The sequence below is a fragment of the Colletotrichum graminicola genome (assembly GCF_000149035.1).
Source record: "Colletotrichum graminicola M1.001 genomic scaffold supercont1.16, whole genome shotgun sequence".
NCBI lineage: Eukaryota > Fungi > Ascomycota > Sordariomycetes > Glomerellales > Glomerellaceae > Colletotrichum > Colletotrichum graminicola.
The window spans coordinates 300486-314282 of NW_007361020.1; the positions used below are offsets into that span (position 1 = coordinate 300486).

Below are 13797 nucleotides of genomic sequence, written 5' to 3' on the forward strand. Positions count from 1 at the left end.
GTCACCAGTAGTGCTGGGGCTAGTGTTGGTGCACATATGGGGGTGGAAGCGATTGGTTTAGGCTGAACGGGGCGATGTAGAGCCTGCCGAGACGCATCTAACCTGCTAGAGAACGATATGCAAGTGAAGTGGTACTTCAAATCGGGTACGCCATCTAGTCTTTGTGGATGGCCGTTGGGCCGAGTGAAGCCTGCATATGACTCACGCAAAGCCTGTACCAAGACACAGACAGAGCACTTGACCAAGAGCAAAATGGGTGTTTCCAATAATTGGAGGAAGACGGAGGCTGGATCTGGGAACCTGCTCAGTCCAAGTGGCGAAAGATACAGGAGGCGGGCGCATGTGAACTGGGTGCCTAACTAAGGTGCATCTGGTTGTGGTTGCCGGAGAGAGGTTAGCCGCTGCCGGTAATCGATATAATAGGTACTTTGGTAGGTAGGTAGTCGAATTCTAGGTGCCTAGGCAGGTGTGTCGCCTTAGCGACCGATTCGCCATGTGGTTCGGCCATGTGCGAACCACATAACATTCGGCTCCCAACTGGGCAGTACGCGGCCCACCTTGATTTCGCCAACTGAAAGGACCTCGCACTGTGATTACCCCCGTCCGCACTTTACGCGCTATCCCACCAAACGCGCTCGACGCGTCTACCAAGGTTCATCGTCAAACTTCCTAGCGCTCAATCACCGCCAAACACCACGAAGCACAACAAGCAACGAAACCATGGCGGAAGTAGAGCTCAAGGAGTACTTCACCACCGGTGATAAGGGTCTCGAGCCCGATGTGCTCTCCGAATTGCAGTCCATCATGCGCCTGCACGAGCTGTCAGTCGAAGACCTTTTTTATAAATGGGAGTCGTTCTGCATCAAAATGGATATGGACGCCATGAATCCCGACATTGTACATGTGCGCAACTTCAAAAAGGATATTCAGGACGCACTGGAAAAGAGCAATAGACAGCAGACACACATCAAAACCGAGAAGCGCAGTCACGGTACTCCCCGCGCCGGTAGAGGCGGCGATGTCTTTGGCATGCTGGATGGGTTGGTGCCGAGCACGCCCGGACCAGGGAAGCTGAACAAGCCGACCAGCGTACGAAAGAAGGCCAACGAGACACCGACCATGACACGGGTGAAGGCGGAGATCCCTTCCAGCTCGCCGGATTATAAGGGGCCGTCCAAAATGGACGAACAGTTGAACTCTATGCAGCCGTAAGTGCCAGCACACATGTCGATACTAATGTACGGTCACTAACTTCCCCAGCCCAAGCTCCTTCAACGACCGACAGAATGCCGGCGAGATCGTTGAAGTGCTGAACGACCACCTTGACCCACCCGAACCACCAATCTGCCCATACTCGGAGCCTCGGATCAAGCTGACTGCCGCCTCCGATCAGAAGAAGCTTGGTTACAAACCGCTAGCAATGAAGCTTTCGGAAGCGTCCGAGATCCTTGACGATAGGATAGACGAGTTTATGCACATCGTTCAGGAGCACCACAAGCTAGACTTTTCAGAGTTTGGCAATGCAGCGAATCAGAGCACAACGGAGGTAATTGCTGTTGGACGTATCGCTTCAGACGCACCCGAGGGTAAGCTCAATGCAGCGTCGCTGGTGTTGGAGATGTCGAGGCGGGTGGGCGGTGGGTTGAGGGTTGCCCTAAACATGCGTAACAAGGGTTACAGTTTCTTTCCGGGTCAGGTCGTGGCCCTCAAGGGCATCAATACGTCAGGAAACGAATTCGCCGTCGAGGAGGTGCTTGAAGTACCCTTACTCCCAAACGCCGCTTCAACGCCAGCTGTATTAGCTGCACACCGCGACAGGCTACGAGGAGACCCAGATGCTATGGACACAGACTCAGACCCCCCTCCACTGAATGTAGTCTACGCTTCAGGCCCGTATACGGCGGATGACAACCTTGATTTTGAGCCGCTGTATGCTTTGTGCGACCAAGCGGCCGACACCTACGCGGACGCTCTTGTCTTGACAGGACCGTTTATCGATAGCGAGCATCCTCTGATTGCTACAGGCGACTTTGATCTCCCTGACGAAGCAGCCATTGATCAGGACACGACTACGATGTCGACCGTCTTCAAGTACATGTTTTCGCCTGCCTTAAATCGCCTCGTCTCCGCCAACCCTAGCATTACCATCCTTCTCGTGCCCTCTGTCCGCGACGTCATCGACAAGCACGTCTCATGGCCGCAGGACTCCGTCCTGAAGAAGGAGCTTGGCCTCCCCAAGACCGCGAGAATCGTCACCAACCCCATGACATTATCGATGAACGAGATGGTCATGGGTATATCATCACAGGATGTCCTCTGGCAGCTGCGTCATGAGGAACTGGTTGGCGGGCGTCCCTCGGATCCAGCACTGCTGTCGAGGCTCAGCAGGTATTTGCTTGAGCAGAGGCACTTCTTCCCGCTGTTTCCCCCGACGGATCGCCCAAAGCTGCCCAAGACGGGAACAGAGGAGGGCATCCCTCCTGGTGCTATGCTGGATCTCAGCTACTTGAAGCTTGGAGAGATGGTCAACGTTCGGCCCGACGTGCTGGTCGTACCTAGCTTCCTGCCTCCGTTTGCCAAGGTTAGTAACATCTCTTCGCTATGCTATGCTTTTACTGACGCCTGCAGGTTGTCGAGAGTGTCTTAATGATAAACCCCGGCTATCTATCCAAGAGGCGCGGTGCTGGTACGTACGCACGACTAACACTCTTCCCACCCAAGGCCAACGTAGGCCAGTCGGAAGCAATGGTCAGTCACGGCGTTTTCGAGCGCGCACGAGTAGAGATTAGGAAGATTTAAGGGGTCAATACGACGCATACGAAGAGGGTTGCATTAGGAGTCTGGGTATATTGAGTGTTGCCTGCAGTGAGCCTAGGATTCGATCTAATACAATCTGAACAATCCTACGAGTCTACGCGCCGCCGTTTGTCGCTGTCCCGGTGGTCTCTATCTAGCGACGGACTGCGCTTCCGCCTGTCTCTGTAGTCGTCTCGTGAGCGGTGACGCGGTGATCTCGATCCGGACTGATCCCGACGAAAGTCATCGCGAGACCGGTATCTGTCAGGCCAGCCACGCTTTGGACCGTCTGGTGCTTTGCGATCACCCAGGGGAATTGCGTTTGCACCGTTGACTTCGCGGTCGTTGTCCGGCCTGAACCGCTCATCCACGTCGTACTTGTTGAAGCCCCTCCGGTCACCCCCACGACGGTCATCGAACTCGCCCCACCGGCCGGTATCCTCGCTCTTGAGGTCCTTGTACTTTGTCGCACCCTTCCTGCCCAGTTTCGTCATGTCGCGCTTCTGCAGGTACTCCGGCAGAGCGCTCCGGTCCTTGACATCGTCCGCAATGCGCATGCCCATGATATCACGCTTGTCCAGTCCGTACGCCTTGGCCTCATCGCTATAGAAGGCGCCCTTGTGGTAGTACTTCTGTAGGTAAGACATCTTACCTTTGGCGTCCTTCTCCTCCTGCTGGCGCGCAAGCTTCTCGGCGTCCTCGGCATCGCGTTCCTCCTGAGTCAGGTTCTGACGCCGCTCGCGCTCCGCGTACTCGGCCTCCTGCTCGGCGATGCGGTCACGCTCGCGCTTAACCCGCTTCAGCTCCCGCAGCTTCCATGCGGCCAGCTCCGCCTCCGGGTCGAGGTCATCCGTCGTGTCAACGTCTGACCCCGACGCCTCGTCGTCATCCCAGTGCTTCTTACCCGCCGCACGCGCTGCAAGGTCCTTTTTTATCTGCTCCTCGACCAGCGCGTCTGCAGCAGCTTTGCGGCGGGCCTCTTCTTCAGCAAAGCGTGCATCTTCGTCCTTGGATGCAGCTGACTGGTCCTTTGCGGCGTTGCGCTGGTTTTTGGGGATAAATTTTGGACGGATCATGAGGCGACGGGGGGCTTCCTCTTCACTGCTGCTTTCCTCCTCGCTGGAGCTCTCCTCTTCTCCATCGTCACCTTCTTCCTCCTCCTCCTCCTCCTCCGTCACGAAGCCTTCTTCGGCGGCGATTCGTTCGGCCTTTTCGCGCGCTATTCTCAGGTTCTCCTTTTCTTGTGCCTCGCGTCTGCGCTCATCGAGATTGACCTTGCTGAGGCTACGGGCAATCTTGGCGGCGCTCGAAGCTTTCGGTGGCGGCGGAATCGCCCTTGCCTTGTTCTCGGCTTCGTTGGTATCGTTATCGCTAATATCTGAGTCTGAGTCCGATGTTTCCGGTGCAATGGGCTTGCCAGCGCGGTATCGCGCTGGCTTGACCGGATTTGCTGTCATGCGCTTCGGCGGCATGATGGTGGTTGTGATGGATGAAGGGGTTGGATGACGTTGAAAATTAGAGGTGCAGGGCCCTCATATTGGAGATTAGAGACGGGACTGCACAAGATTCCCCGATAGCGCCCTGTAGCTTTAGCGTGTTTAGTGGAGCTTCCAGGGTATCTACGGATACGCCACCTACCTACCTGATCACTGACCCCTCCATGCTCACTTATGGGTTCTGGACGTCAGGCATAACTTGCTATCGGATACCGGTATGACGAAGGCTGCGTGGATGAACTTGGCACATCATTGGGTATCTATCATAAGTCTCATAGTCCCGCTAGACACCGCCTCTAGGGCACCTCAAAACTTCCAAACTGCTACAAAATCTCCTCATCGATGTCATCGTTCGTGGGAGCGGCCTGCACAGCATCGGCGGCAACGGGCGCAGAATCCTCATCAACACCGTCCATCTCCTCGTCCGTCTCCCACTCCTTTTCCGCTGGCAATACGGCAACCCTAGTCTTGCGCCCCTCCACCTCGAGATCCTCCTCGTCAGGGAACTTCTTTACTGCAGGCAGGCTGTTGTTGATGTCGTCCCACTGCTTACTCCGCGTCTGGATCCTCCGAGACTTGCTCTTGCTCTTCTCGATCTTGTTGGACGTCCGCTCCATGATGGCCTCGGCGCGGTCCATTGCCTTCTCGTTTCTCTTCTTGGCCTTGGTGCTCATCTGTGTCTTGCGGTTCTTGGACTTCTTGGAGATACCGACGTTGGTTTGCGCAGCCAAGACCGACGGCCGGTAGTCGGTTGAGTCCGAGGGGGCCTTGACATTCTTGAGAGACTTGTCGGTGTCAATGTCAACATCTGTCGCGCGCCTTGCAGCTCTCGAGTGAACGGAAAGTTCTGTTACCGGTTAGCGGCTATATTTCTAGAAGAATGAAATTCATACGCTTAGTCTTCTTGGAAACGCTCGGTTTTGCCATCTTTGCTATATGTCGTCGGTGTTTATAGAAGTCGCCAAACCAACACTTCCAGGTTGTGTGGGATAGAGAAAAAGTTCCTTATCTGCAGCCGGTCTTATCTAATCTCGATAAGAGAGGGAAACGATCACAAGCCTTGGGGCATGCGCGCACTGACCAGTCCAACATTGCCCCTGTGGAAACCCTGCTAATTAGCTTGGATTGCGAACACTTCAATGTGCCTTCATGACTTTGCTCATTACCACACGTAATCAGCAGGCATTGCCACGACCAGTCTTAACCACCCTCCTCGATATGGCAGCGCGCGACCTCTCCCGCATTGCATTGCAGAAGCTCGCCTGAAGCTGACCACGAAACAACCGTCAATACATAAAACATCTAAGCAGCATGAATTCTCCCGGCTCATTCAAGGACACCTACGGGCCTGACTATCACCGACAAATACACGACGAGGCCTTCTGGAAGAGGCTGACGGAGCCGAGCGTCGTAGTGTCTCTCTTTGCCCTTGTCGCGACAGCCGTCTATTCGATCTTTGGCGCTTCGGCTCTTCCAAAACCCCTCTTGTCCCGTGCCGGTCGGACCCTCTGGGACGTCCTTGTCTGGCTTATCCCGTTCGGCGCCCTGACCGTTCTCGAAGGCTGGCTTCATCCGCCACTGTTCCCTCGACCGATGCTCCAGAACCGAGCGAAAACACACGCCGTGAAGAGCGAACTCCTCAAGAACATACTCGGCATGAATATGCAGGGAGGCATCATGGGAACGGTGTCCCAGGCTGGCATTCGGGGGCTGTCGTCCGTCTCCGGCGCCGTCATGGGCCTCAAGGGGTCTAGCGATTATCCGCCGGGCCTGGGGAATCTGGATAACTCTTGCTACCAAAACAGCATTCTCCAGGGGCTCGCGTCGCTGAAGCCATTCCCTAAGTACCTGGCCGACCCTGTTCAGGACCCTGAGATCGACCGCCGCAAGGTCGAGGCCGTTGATACGCTGCGCAGCTTGATCGCGGACCTCAATAGCACTCGGAACTACGGCAAAACGTTGTGGACCCCCGGCTCGCTGAAGAATATGAGCACGTGGCAACAGCAGGACGCGCAGGAATACTTTTCGAAGTTGCTGGACGAGGTAGACCGAGAGATTGCCAAGGCAGCGAAGGCGACGCAGAAGCTGGCGGGATTTGAGTCGGAATGCGTCAATGACGACACTGCAGCGAGCCAGCACAGCGACGACAGTGGGTACCAGAGTCTGTCGACGGTTTCCAAGATTGGTTCAGCAAAAGTGTTGCGGAACCCTCTCGAGGGACTTATTGCGCAGCGGGTCGCCTGCGTGGATTGTGGGCACTCAGATGGTCTGTCGATGATTCCATTCAATTGCCTGACCCTAAGTTTGAACCCAGGCGGCAACGATCACGACCTGTACGAGCTATTGGATATTTACGCGCACATCGAGCCAATCGAAGGGGTAGAGTGTGGCAAATGCACGCTGCTGAAGGCGAAGAGACTATTGACGACGCTCGTTGAGAGGGCGGAGGCGTCATACATGGACAAGGAGAAGCTTAAAGAGCCGAAATTGCGCCTTGCGGCTGTCAATGAAGCACTGGACGAGGACGACTTTGAGGACAAGACGCTTACCGAGAAGTGCAAGTTCCCGTCTCAGTTCAAGGTCTCGTCGACCAAGACGAAGCAGGCTGTCATTGCTCGCCCTCCACAGAGCCTCGCCGTTCATATGAACCGGTCTGTATTTGACGAAAACACCGGCATGATGTACAAGAACTCGTCAGGTATCCGCTTTCCCCTGACTCTGGACCTTGGCCCGTGGTGTCTCGGCAGTGCCATCAGCAGTCGTGAATCCGAAGAGGAGCAGTGGTTGCTGGATCCCAGATCGTCCATGATTGCCGGTGACAAGCGCAAATCATACATCACCGGCCCTATTTACGAACTACGGGCTGTTGTGGCCCATTATGGTAGGCACGAGAATGGGCATTACGTCTGCTACCGTAAATTCCCTCGCAATTCGCCACCAGAGGAAGCTCATGAGGCATCGGTTAAGTCCGAAGCCTCAGACGACAACTCAGAGACGGACTGGTGGCGTCTTAGCGACGAGACTGTGAGAAAGGTTGATGAGGAGGAGGTCTTGGATCAGGGTAACGTCTTTATGCTGTTTTACGATTGCGTCGACCCCGCCATCATATCGTTGTCCGAAGTTGCAGCTGCAGACGCAGGCGTAGAAGCAATTACGGGGAGCGCGGATGCCGCTGCAGGCGCGGAAGATGACGAGACGCCGAAAGTGGGGGAGTCTATGTTCACTTGCACAGTGAAAGAGGTCTCCGAAGACGACGACGAGGAGTCCGCTCATTGTGTGTCTGTGGTTAACGAGGGAAAAGCTATCCCGCCACCAGGAGACAAGGACACGAGGACGAGCGAAAGAGGCCCCCAGATGATTACGGTCTGACGACAACATACATGGTGTTTTAGTGTTTCTATTGGCATAGCGACGGCGTTGGGTCCGCGGTAATACCATGCGCTCGCGGCGCGGATACTATGTGCGTGAGGGTTCAGGTGCTCCGTAATCTTGGTCGCGGGGTTTGGTAATGATACAAGTCAACAGTCAGCGCCGTAACGACACTGCTGGGTGCAGCGGCCGGCATGGCGCTGTAATTAATAAACGTCCGCAAATTCCAGCCCATGCTTCATTCAGTCCAGACCCGTCCAGGACGTTTCCTCAGCAAGCATGACCTCCTTCCAAACCCCCAGCGCGCGCCCTTGTAAATAGTTCTCAACGCCCTCTTCTCCCTTCTTCACTGCCTCCTCATATCCCCGGTCGATGATGGCTCCTAGCTCGTCTGCAAAGACTGAACTCATCGCTGCTCCAATTTGTGATGAACTCCCTCCTCAACAAGACCGCGCCCTCCAGCCAGCCGAGCGGCTGGGGGCCCTTGCTCAGCCGACGGAACAGCCTCTCGAAGCGCTTTAGGCCGTCAAGCTTTTCGTCTCGCTCAACAACGCCGGCGCGGGAGGCCGGCAGATTCACCTCGATGCCGAAACTCGCCGCCGTCTCGACGAAGAACTTCTCCTCCCGGCGGACGTTGTCAGTCACCGGCGGCTCCGCGGCGGCGGAGGCGACGTCGGCTAGGTCCAGCGCGTCGAGAAGGCGGCCGACGCCCTTGATGTATGTCCAGCCGGTCGTGGGCAAGCCAGCGAGCAAGGACATCATGGGGCACTGCGCCATTTGCGGCGGCGCCGAGGAAGCGGGACTGGGTCGCCTCGGGGTCCGATGCAAGGAGGTGTTGTACCAATGACACTGTATGCAATCGACGAGGTGTTTGGTCTCTATCCCGACGTCTGATCTTACTTGAACCTAAAACGGAGCTGGTTCGGGCAAGTCGAGATATGAAGAAAAAGAAAACCAACCCCGGAGTAAGTTCCAATCTGCCCCCGAAGACTTACGAGTGGTTTAATTTGTGATGAGACGGTCTGCTGTGCTTCTTACTCAGCCTTGGCTGCATGTTTCTTGAGTCCATGATAGGCCAACCTTGATGACCCGTTGGGTCCGAGGCTCTCACGATGAGTCTGTTACAGAAGTTGGTCGTTCATCTCATGCATTGCAAAGCAGTATCTATGTGTGTACTCATAGTATGCAGTATTACAAAAGTGGCACCGTAGTCCAAAGAGACCCTAATTTCGTTAAAGGCTCATCAACCAAACTTCACAGTTCTTCTTTTTGCATGCGTACCCCAAAGCCCCTGCCATGAGAGTGCCGTTCAGGTGCTAACCGCGGCCACCGTGGGTAACCAGTCCTCTGGCGCCGACGAGCCCTTGTAGGCGATACCCAGCACAAGCATCAAGGTGATGAGCGTAATCAGGCCCAGGACGAGGGCGCGTCGCACGAGCGGCGAAAGGCGGCCCTCGTCGAAGTTGTGAGAGTTCCAGGCGGTCCGGGCCCATGTGATGGCGGCGACGCCCGAGCTCTTGAGCTGCTCCCAGCCAGTGGAGTAGATAACAAGGCCGAAGAGGGCGATAGCGTAGCCGACGAACTGCATGACGGTGATGCTGGTTCTCCAGATGATGACGGATGCAACAATCAGGAGAATGTTCTTGAGAATGCCGGTGAGGGTCATGACGAGGCCGGACGTTTTACCAATCTGGGATCGTTAGCGGTGCTGTCTCGTCGGGTGGATGGCGGACTTACGAGGAAGACGCTCGACACGTTGAGCATGAACGCCACGGCAGCGTTGAGCAGAAGCATGGTGACACCCGTCTTTTGTAGATCCTCAAACTTGAAGGTGCTGAACTCGCTGGCCCACGCAACGAAAAAGTTCATGACGGCGCAGACGGGGGCGTAGTAGTACAAACTAACTAGCGGATTCATCCTCTGTGCGTTCTCATCACCCTTGAGCAGCACTTGAATCATGACGAGGCGGATGGCCTCAAAGACAATGCCACCCATTTGGAAAATGAAGCCGATCCACGAGAATTCAATCTCGCCAAACGAGGCCAGTGCCACACCGGCTACGATAAGCAGAATATTGTAGAGCGTCTTCGTGGAGGGGTCAGCGACACCCCAAGCCCAGCTGGTGAAGAGCACGGCAACAGGCGCGCCGGCCTTCAGCATCTGGATAAAGGACACAGAGAGGTAGAGGTAGACCAGATTGGAGCAGACGAGCGAGCCCGAGTACAGCAGACCGATGGGTACAACAGCGCGCAGGTAGACGCGGCCCGTCATCTTCACCTTGTGGCGGTCATCAAGGAGAGAGGTGGTTCGCGCGAGGATCTGGGTTGCAAGGGTGGAGAAGACGAGATGCCAACATGTTAGGATGACGGCTGGTCAAGTCAGTAGAGGCCTAAGATGCCAGATAATGAAACGTACGGTATTCTATGATGTGTTAGTCAAGCTAAAAGCTGAGAAAGGTAAGATCTTACTGAAGCCTGCTGTATCGAGCAGCCACTTGTTGAACAAGATGGTCAGGTTCGAGAAGAAGATCCAACTCCTACGAGCATTTAGCTGAAGCACCAATGTCTACGACGAGATGGCACACACGCGATGAAGAAGGCTGGGTGGAGAGCCTTGGAGCCGCCGGGCTTCTCCGTCGTCGGCAGTGTACTCATGGCTAGTTACGACAACGGAGTATTGCAGGAGGGGTGCAGACGAGTTCACTGAGATTAAATGAATGTGGTCGGCGTGGGCGGAGGTCACGGCGACAGGGACGGCGATGAACGGCTGAAGATTCTGTGTGGGCCGGGCGAGTTGGCGGGCAGGCGAGAAAGTATGGGGGGGAGGGTGCCGACTTTCGTGTCAAATGAGCGACATGAGCGATGATGCAAAGATGGGCTGCTATTGTGAGAAGAGACGGGAAACGAAGGGGAGAGGACAGAGACGCGGTGGTGAGTGAGCGGGTGCGAGAGGCTCACAGCTGCCGCGTCCAAAGTGAGGAAGAAGGAGAGGAGAGGAAAAGAAAGGTAAGACGAAAAGGTATGCAGGCAACAGTTGTGGCGGCGCAGCGGCGTCTGTGAACTGAGATTGGCGGTGGTACGGCAGGAACCACACCGAGTCCCCTTTCCCCCGGGCGGGCTTCCTTATATTACAAAGTACCTACCCAAACTAAAGGAGCGCACCTATGTCTCCCCCTTGTTGAGGCGATGTGTGTTCCTGCACCTTACTTCTTTGAGTTGGCGTACATGGCTGCCTGCCCCGAGAGTGTATTTATATACAGTATCCGTACCTAGGTAGGTACCTACCTGTCCCATCGTGTAGTAAGGAAAGAGGCCCAGCGAAAGACAAAAAGTACTGTCACTACTGAAGATGCGAAGAAAACCGATTTGTTCGTTTTGGGAGTGGTCCCTTGTAGCAGCAAGTTTTTTGGTAATTACCGTTTTATGCGACTACGGCTTGCGACTGCCAACCTGTCTTCCCGGAGGACCAAGCAAAATCAAATGGCAGATGTTCGGATGAGAAGGACATGGTGAAATGGCACAATCGGGTCGATTGCGATGCGTTAATGGTAATACCAGTAACCATGGAAAAGAGAGTCCGGGTTTGCGGGGAGATACGAGGCAAGACACAAAGGAAGCAGAAAAAGGTGGGGAGGTGGCGTTGATTCAGGGCGGTACACTACATAGTACATTGCGGAGGACATGAGAGAAGGGGCAAGGCGACGACAAGGTTTGTTGGTGGCCCCACGATGCAGCGGATTGACAACATGCAACTGGGGCCCTGCCTGCCTGCATCTGTGCCGCAGCCTGAGCCTTCGCCGAGGTATTCGCACGGTCCACGGATAGGGTAAAGAACTGCTGGCCCGGTCGGCATCAATGATAAATGGCCCGGACATGTTGTATTGGATCTGATAATGAAATGGTGCATCCAATTGAATAATTGTTTTCGCAATAAGCCGTCGTCGTGTTTTGTTCAATTATCTTCGGCTCCAGACATAAGAGCCAAATCGATGTAAAGATTTTTTTGATTTTTTTTAAAAGCAGACTGTTCTCGGTCCTGAGGGCAAATCATCCATGTGATTTTCTTGTCACATTCTAGCTGCTGTCTTGCGTATTTCAATCCCTCATTATTAGTCTCTTCTCGATTCTAACTTACTTGTTCGTTAGTTTCAACCCAACTAGTGCCTCCGCTTCACTCGTCATCTTAAGAACCCCTATTCAATTTGCGTTTATCTGTTATGAGTCTTAAGAATGCCAGTTCTGCCAAGGAGATGCTCTCCCTTGCCCAACAGAAAGACATATACTCATTGATACGCAGGAGATGAAAATTCATAGACATAGGAGTTACTCAACAGATCCAGCCGCATTCTTGGCTTTCAAGGGAGACTTTCAGTATCCCGTGTTCCCACAAGCCTTCCTACAAGAGAGTGCGTGGCCTTTTCAATCTTCTCACTACTAAAACGTGATTTAAAGAAATACTTTATATCTGCTGCTGCTTATACTTTTGTGTTCTTAGTTAGGATGATACGTTGTGTGGTGTTTATTTAGGTACTTCGTTCAGTGTCACAGGACATTGTAAGCCACCTGCCAGCAATTACTAACTGTATATATGAGGTTACCGGCTTCACTTGTCCCGACCAGATTTCCGTTCTACCGACAACCTTTCATTTGGATCCCTTCACCGAGATCAGCCATGAACAAATCCAGAACCAGCCATCAGATCAAGTATCTGGCGGTGTTGGCCTCCGTCGTCTTCATCTGGCTGATGTGGCAGCTTGACCTTCACCAAGAAGTTATTGAGAAGACCCGCCAGTTTGGACGCCCTAGCGGCACGCCCTACTATGGCCACACTTCCAGCAATGTCCTAACCCCCGAGAAGGCCAGCGATTACTGCGACCACTACCGCCTCAAGCCGGCCGATTACGACCTGGTTCGCAATCGCAAGGTGTTCGACCTGCTCCTTATCAACACCGAGCTCGAAATGCTCGAAGTCCGTATGGGACAGATGGCTCCCTACGTCGATTACTTCGTTATCCTCGAGTCCGATACGACCTTTACCGACCATCCCAAACCGCTCTACGTTCAGGAGAACTGGGACCTTTTTAAGCCGTGGCATGATAAGATGATTGTGCGGACCATAGACCTCGAGGAGCTCAAGGCTGGCGGGACGTGGGACCGCGAGGCCAAGAGCCGCAATGCCATGTATGAGCAAGTGTTTCCTACGCTAGTAGACGAGCAAGCTGCTGCTACTGATGACGTCTTGATTGTATCCGACGTTGATGAGATCCCTAAGCCTGAGATCCTCCGCGCATTGAGGAATTGCAACATCCCGCCACGCGTCACTATTCACTCCAGGATCTACTACTACTCGTACCAATGGCTCGGCAATATCGATTGGGCGCATCCACAGGCCACCGTCTACCGAGGTTCTGATACCGTCCTGCCCAACGACCTCCGCTCTAGCGCCAACGACCATCACTTTGCCCACGGCGGCTGGCACTGCAGCTACTGTTTCAGTACGGTCGAGGAGATGGCGCAGAAGATCACCTCGTTCTCGCACACTGAGATGGACAGACCCGAGTTTAAGGATCCGGACTGGGTGGTTGATGTCGCCCGGCGTGGGCTAGACATGTGAGTGTAAAGGACTACCGATATGCATCTCACTAACATGAAACAGCTTCGCCAGAGACGGCTCCAACTTCGACCGCATGGAAAATAACCGCGACGTACCGGAGTATGTCAGGGACAATGCGGGCAGGTTCAAGTTTCTGCTCGATCGCGACCCGCCCGATGGGAACTTTAGGGATTATAGACCCAAGTCAAAGTCAGCATAGCGGCGTTTGCTGTGTTAGGCAACGGGAGATATTTGGAATTGGTATTTGCGGGAATATGTAGGCATTTTTCTCATTCAGAAAACGTTCCTCTTCAATGCAGGTCCAGCTGTATCCGTACATCGTAAAAAGAAGATGAGAGAGAAGATCAGAGGCATACCAGCCCAACACAACATTTGAATGTGTGTAGCCATTTTGCTTCCAGAAAATATGGAATAAATTTCCCTCAAAGGGGATCGCCGGGACACTGAGACACGGACTGCCCCCCAGTCGGCAGAAGACAGCCGCCCCACCCCCTACCTTGCTTGGACCCCCAATTTCGGGTTT

At 54.3% G+C, this 13797-nt stretch overlaps 7 protein-coding genes across 7 annotated transcripts; 3 read left to right on the top strand and 4 right to left on the bottom strand.

Moving 5' to 3' along the window:
• Positions 1–720: 720 nt before the first annotated feature.
• On the top strand, positions 721–2799 carry GLRG_04895 (DNA polymerase alpha/epsilon subunit B; the record flags this gene model as incomplete). The annotated part of the gene is made up of 3 exons (XM_008095580.1): positions 721–1208; positions 1261–2581; positions 2629–2799. The coding sequence occupies 3 exons, from the start codon at positions 721–723 to the stop codon at positions 2797–2799; spliced, it is 1980 nt and encodes a 659-aa protein (XP_008093771.1).
• A 104-nt stretch (positions 2800–2903) lies between these two features.
• Positions 2904–4268, bottom strand: GLRG_04896 (micro-fibrillar-associated protein 1; the record flags this gene model as incomplete). The annotated part of the gene is made up of 1 exon (XM_008095581.1): positions 2904–4268. One exon carries the CDS (start codon positions 4266–4268, stop codon positions 2904–2906), a length of 1365 nt encoding a protein of 454 aa, XP_008093772.1.
• A 347-nt stretch (positions 4269–4615) lies between these two features.
• Positions 4616–5219, bottom strand: GLRG_04897 (uncharacterized protein; the record flags this gene model as incomplete). The annotated part of the gene is made up of 2 exons (XM_008095582.1): positions 4616–5139; positions 5186–5219. 2 exons carry the CDS (start codon positions 5217–5219, stop codon positions 4616–4618), a joined length of 558 nt encoding a protein of 185 aa, XP_008093773.1.
• Positions 5220–5603: 384 nt separating this feature from the next.
• GLRG_04898 (ubiquitin carboxyl-terminal hydrolase) lies at positions 5604–7661 on the top strand (the record flags this gene model as incomplete). Its single annotated transcript, XM_008095583.1, has 1 exon — positions 5604–7661. One exon carries the CDS (start codon positions 5604–5606, stop codon positions 7659–7661), a length of 2058 nt encoding a protein of 685 aa, XP_008093774.1.
• A 357-nt stretch (positions 7662–8018) lies between these two features.
• GLRG_04899 (uncharacterized protein) lies at positions 8019–8438 on the bottom strand (the record flags this gene model as incomplete). The annotated part of the gene is made up of 1 exon (XM_008095584.1): positions 8019–8438. One exon carries the CDS (start codon positions 8436–8438, stop codon positions 8019–8021), a length of 420 nt encoding a protein of 139 aa, XP_008093775.1.
• A 532-nt stretch (positions 8439–8970) lies between these two features.
• GLRG_04900 (triose-phosphate transporter) lies at positions 8971–10315 on the bottom strand (the record flags this gene model as incomplete). The annotated part of the gene is made up of 4 exons (XM_008095585.1): positions 8971–9351; positions 9399–10030; positions 10130–10197; positions 10248–10315. The coding sequence occupies 4 exons, from the start codon at positions 10313–10315 to the stop codon at positions 8971–8973; spliced, it is 1149 nt and encodes a 382-aa protein (XP_008093776.1).
• Positions 10316–12332: 2017 nt separating this feature from the next.
• Positions 12333–13473, top strand: GLRG_04901 (glycosyltransferase family 17; the record flags this gene model as incomplete). The annotated part of the gene is made up of 2 exons (XM_008095586.1): positions 12333–13270; positions 13317–13473. 2 exons carry the CDS (start codon positions 12333–12335, stop codon positions 13471–13473), a joined length of 1095 nt encoding a protein of 364 aa, XP_008093777.1.
• Positions 13474–13797: the final 324 nt, after the last annotated feature.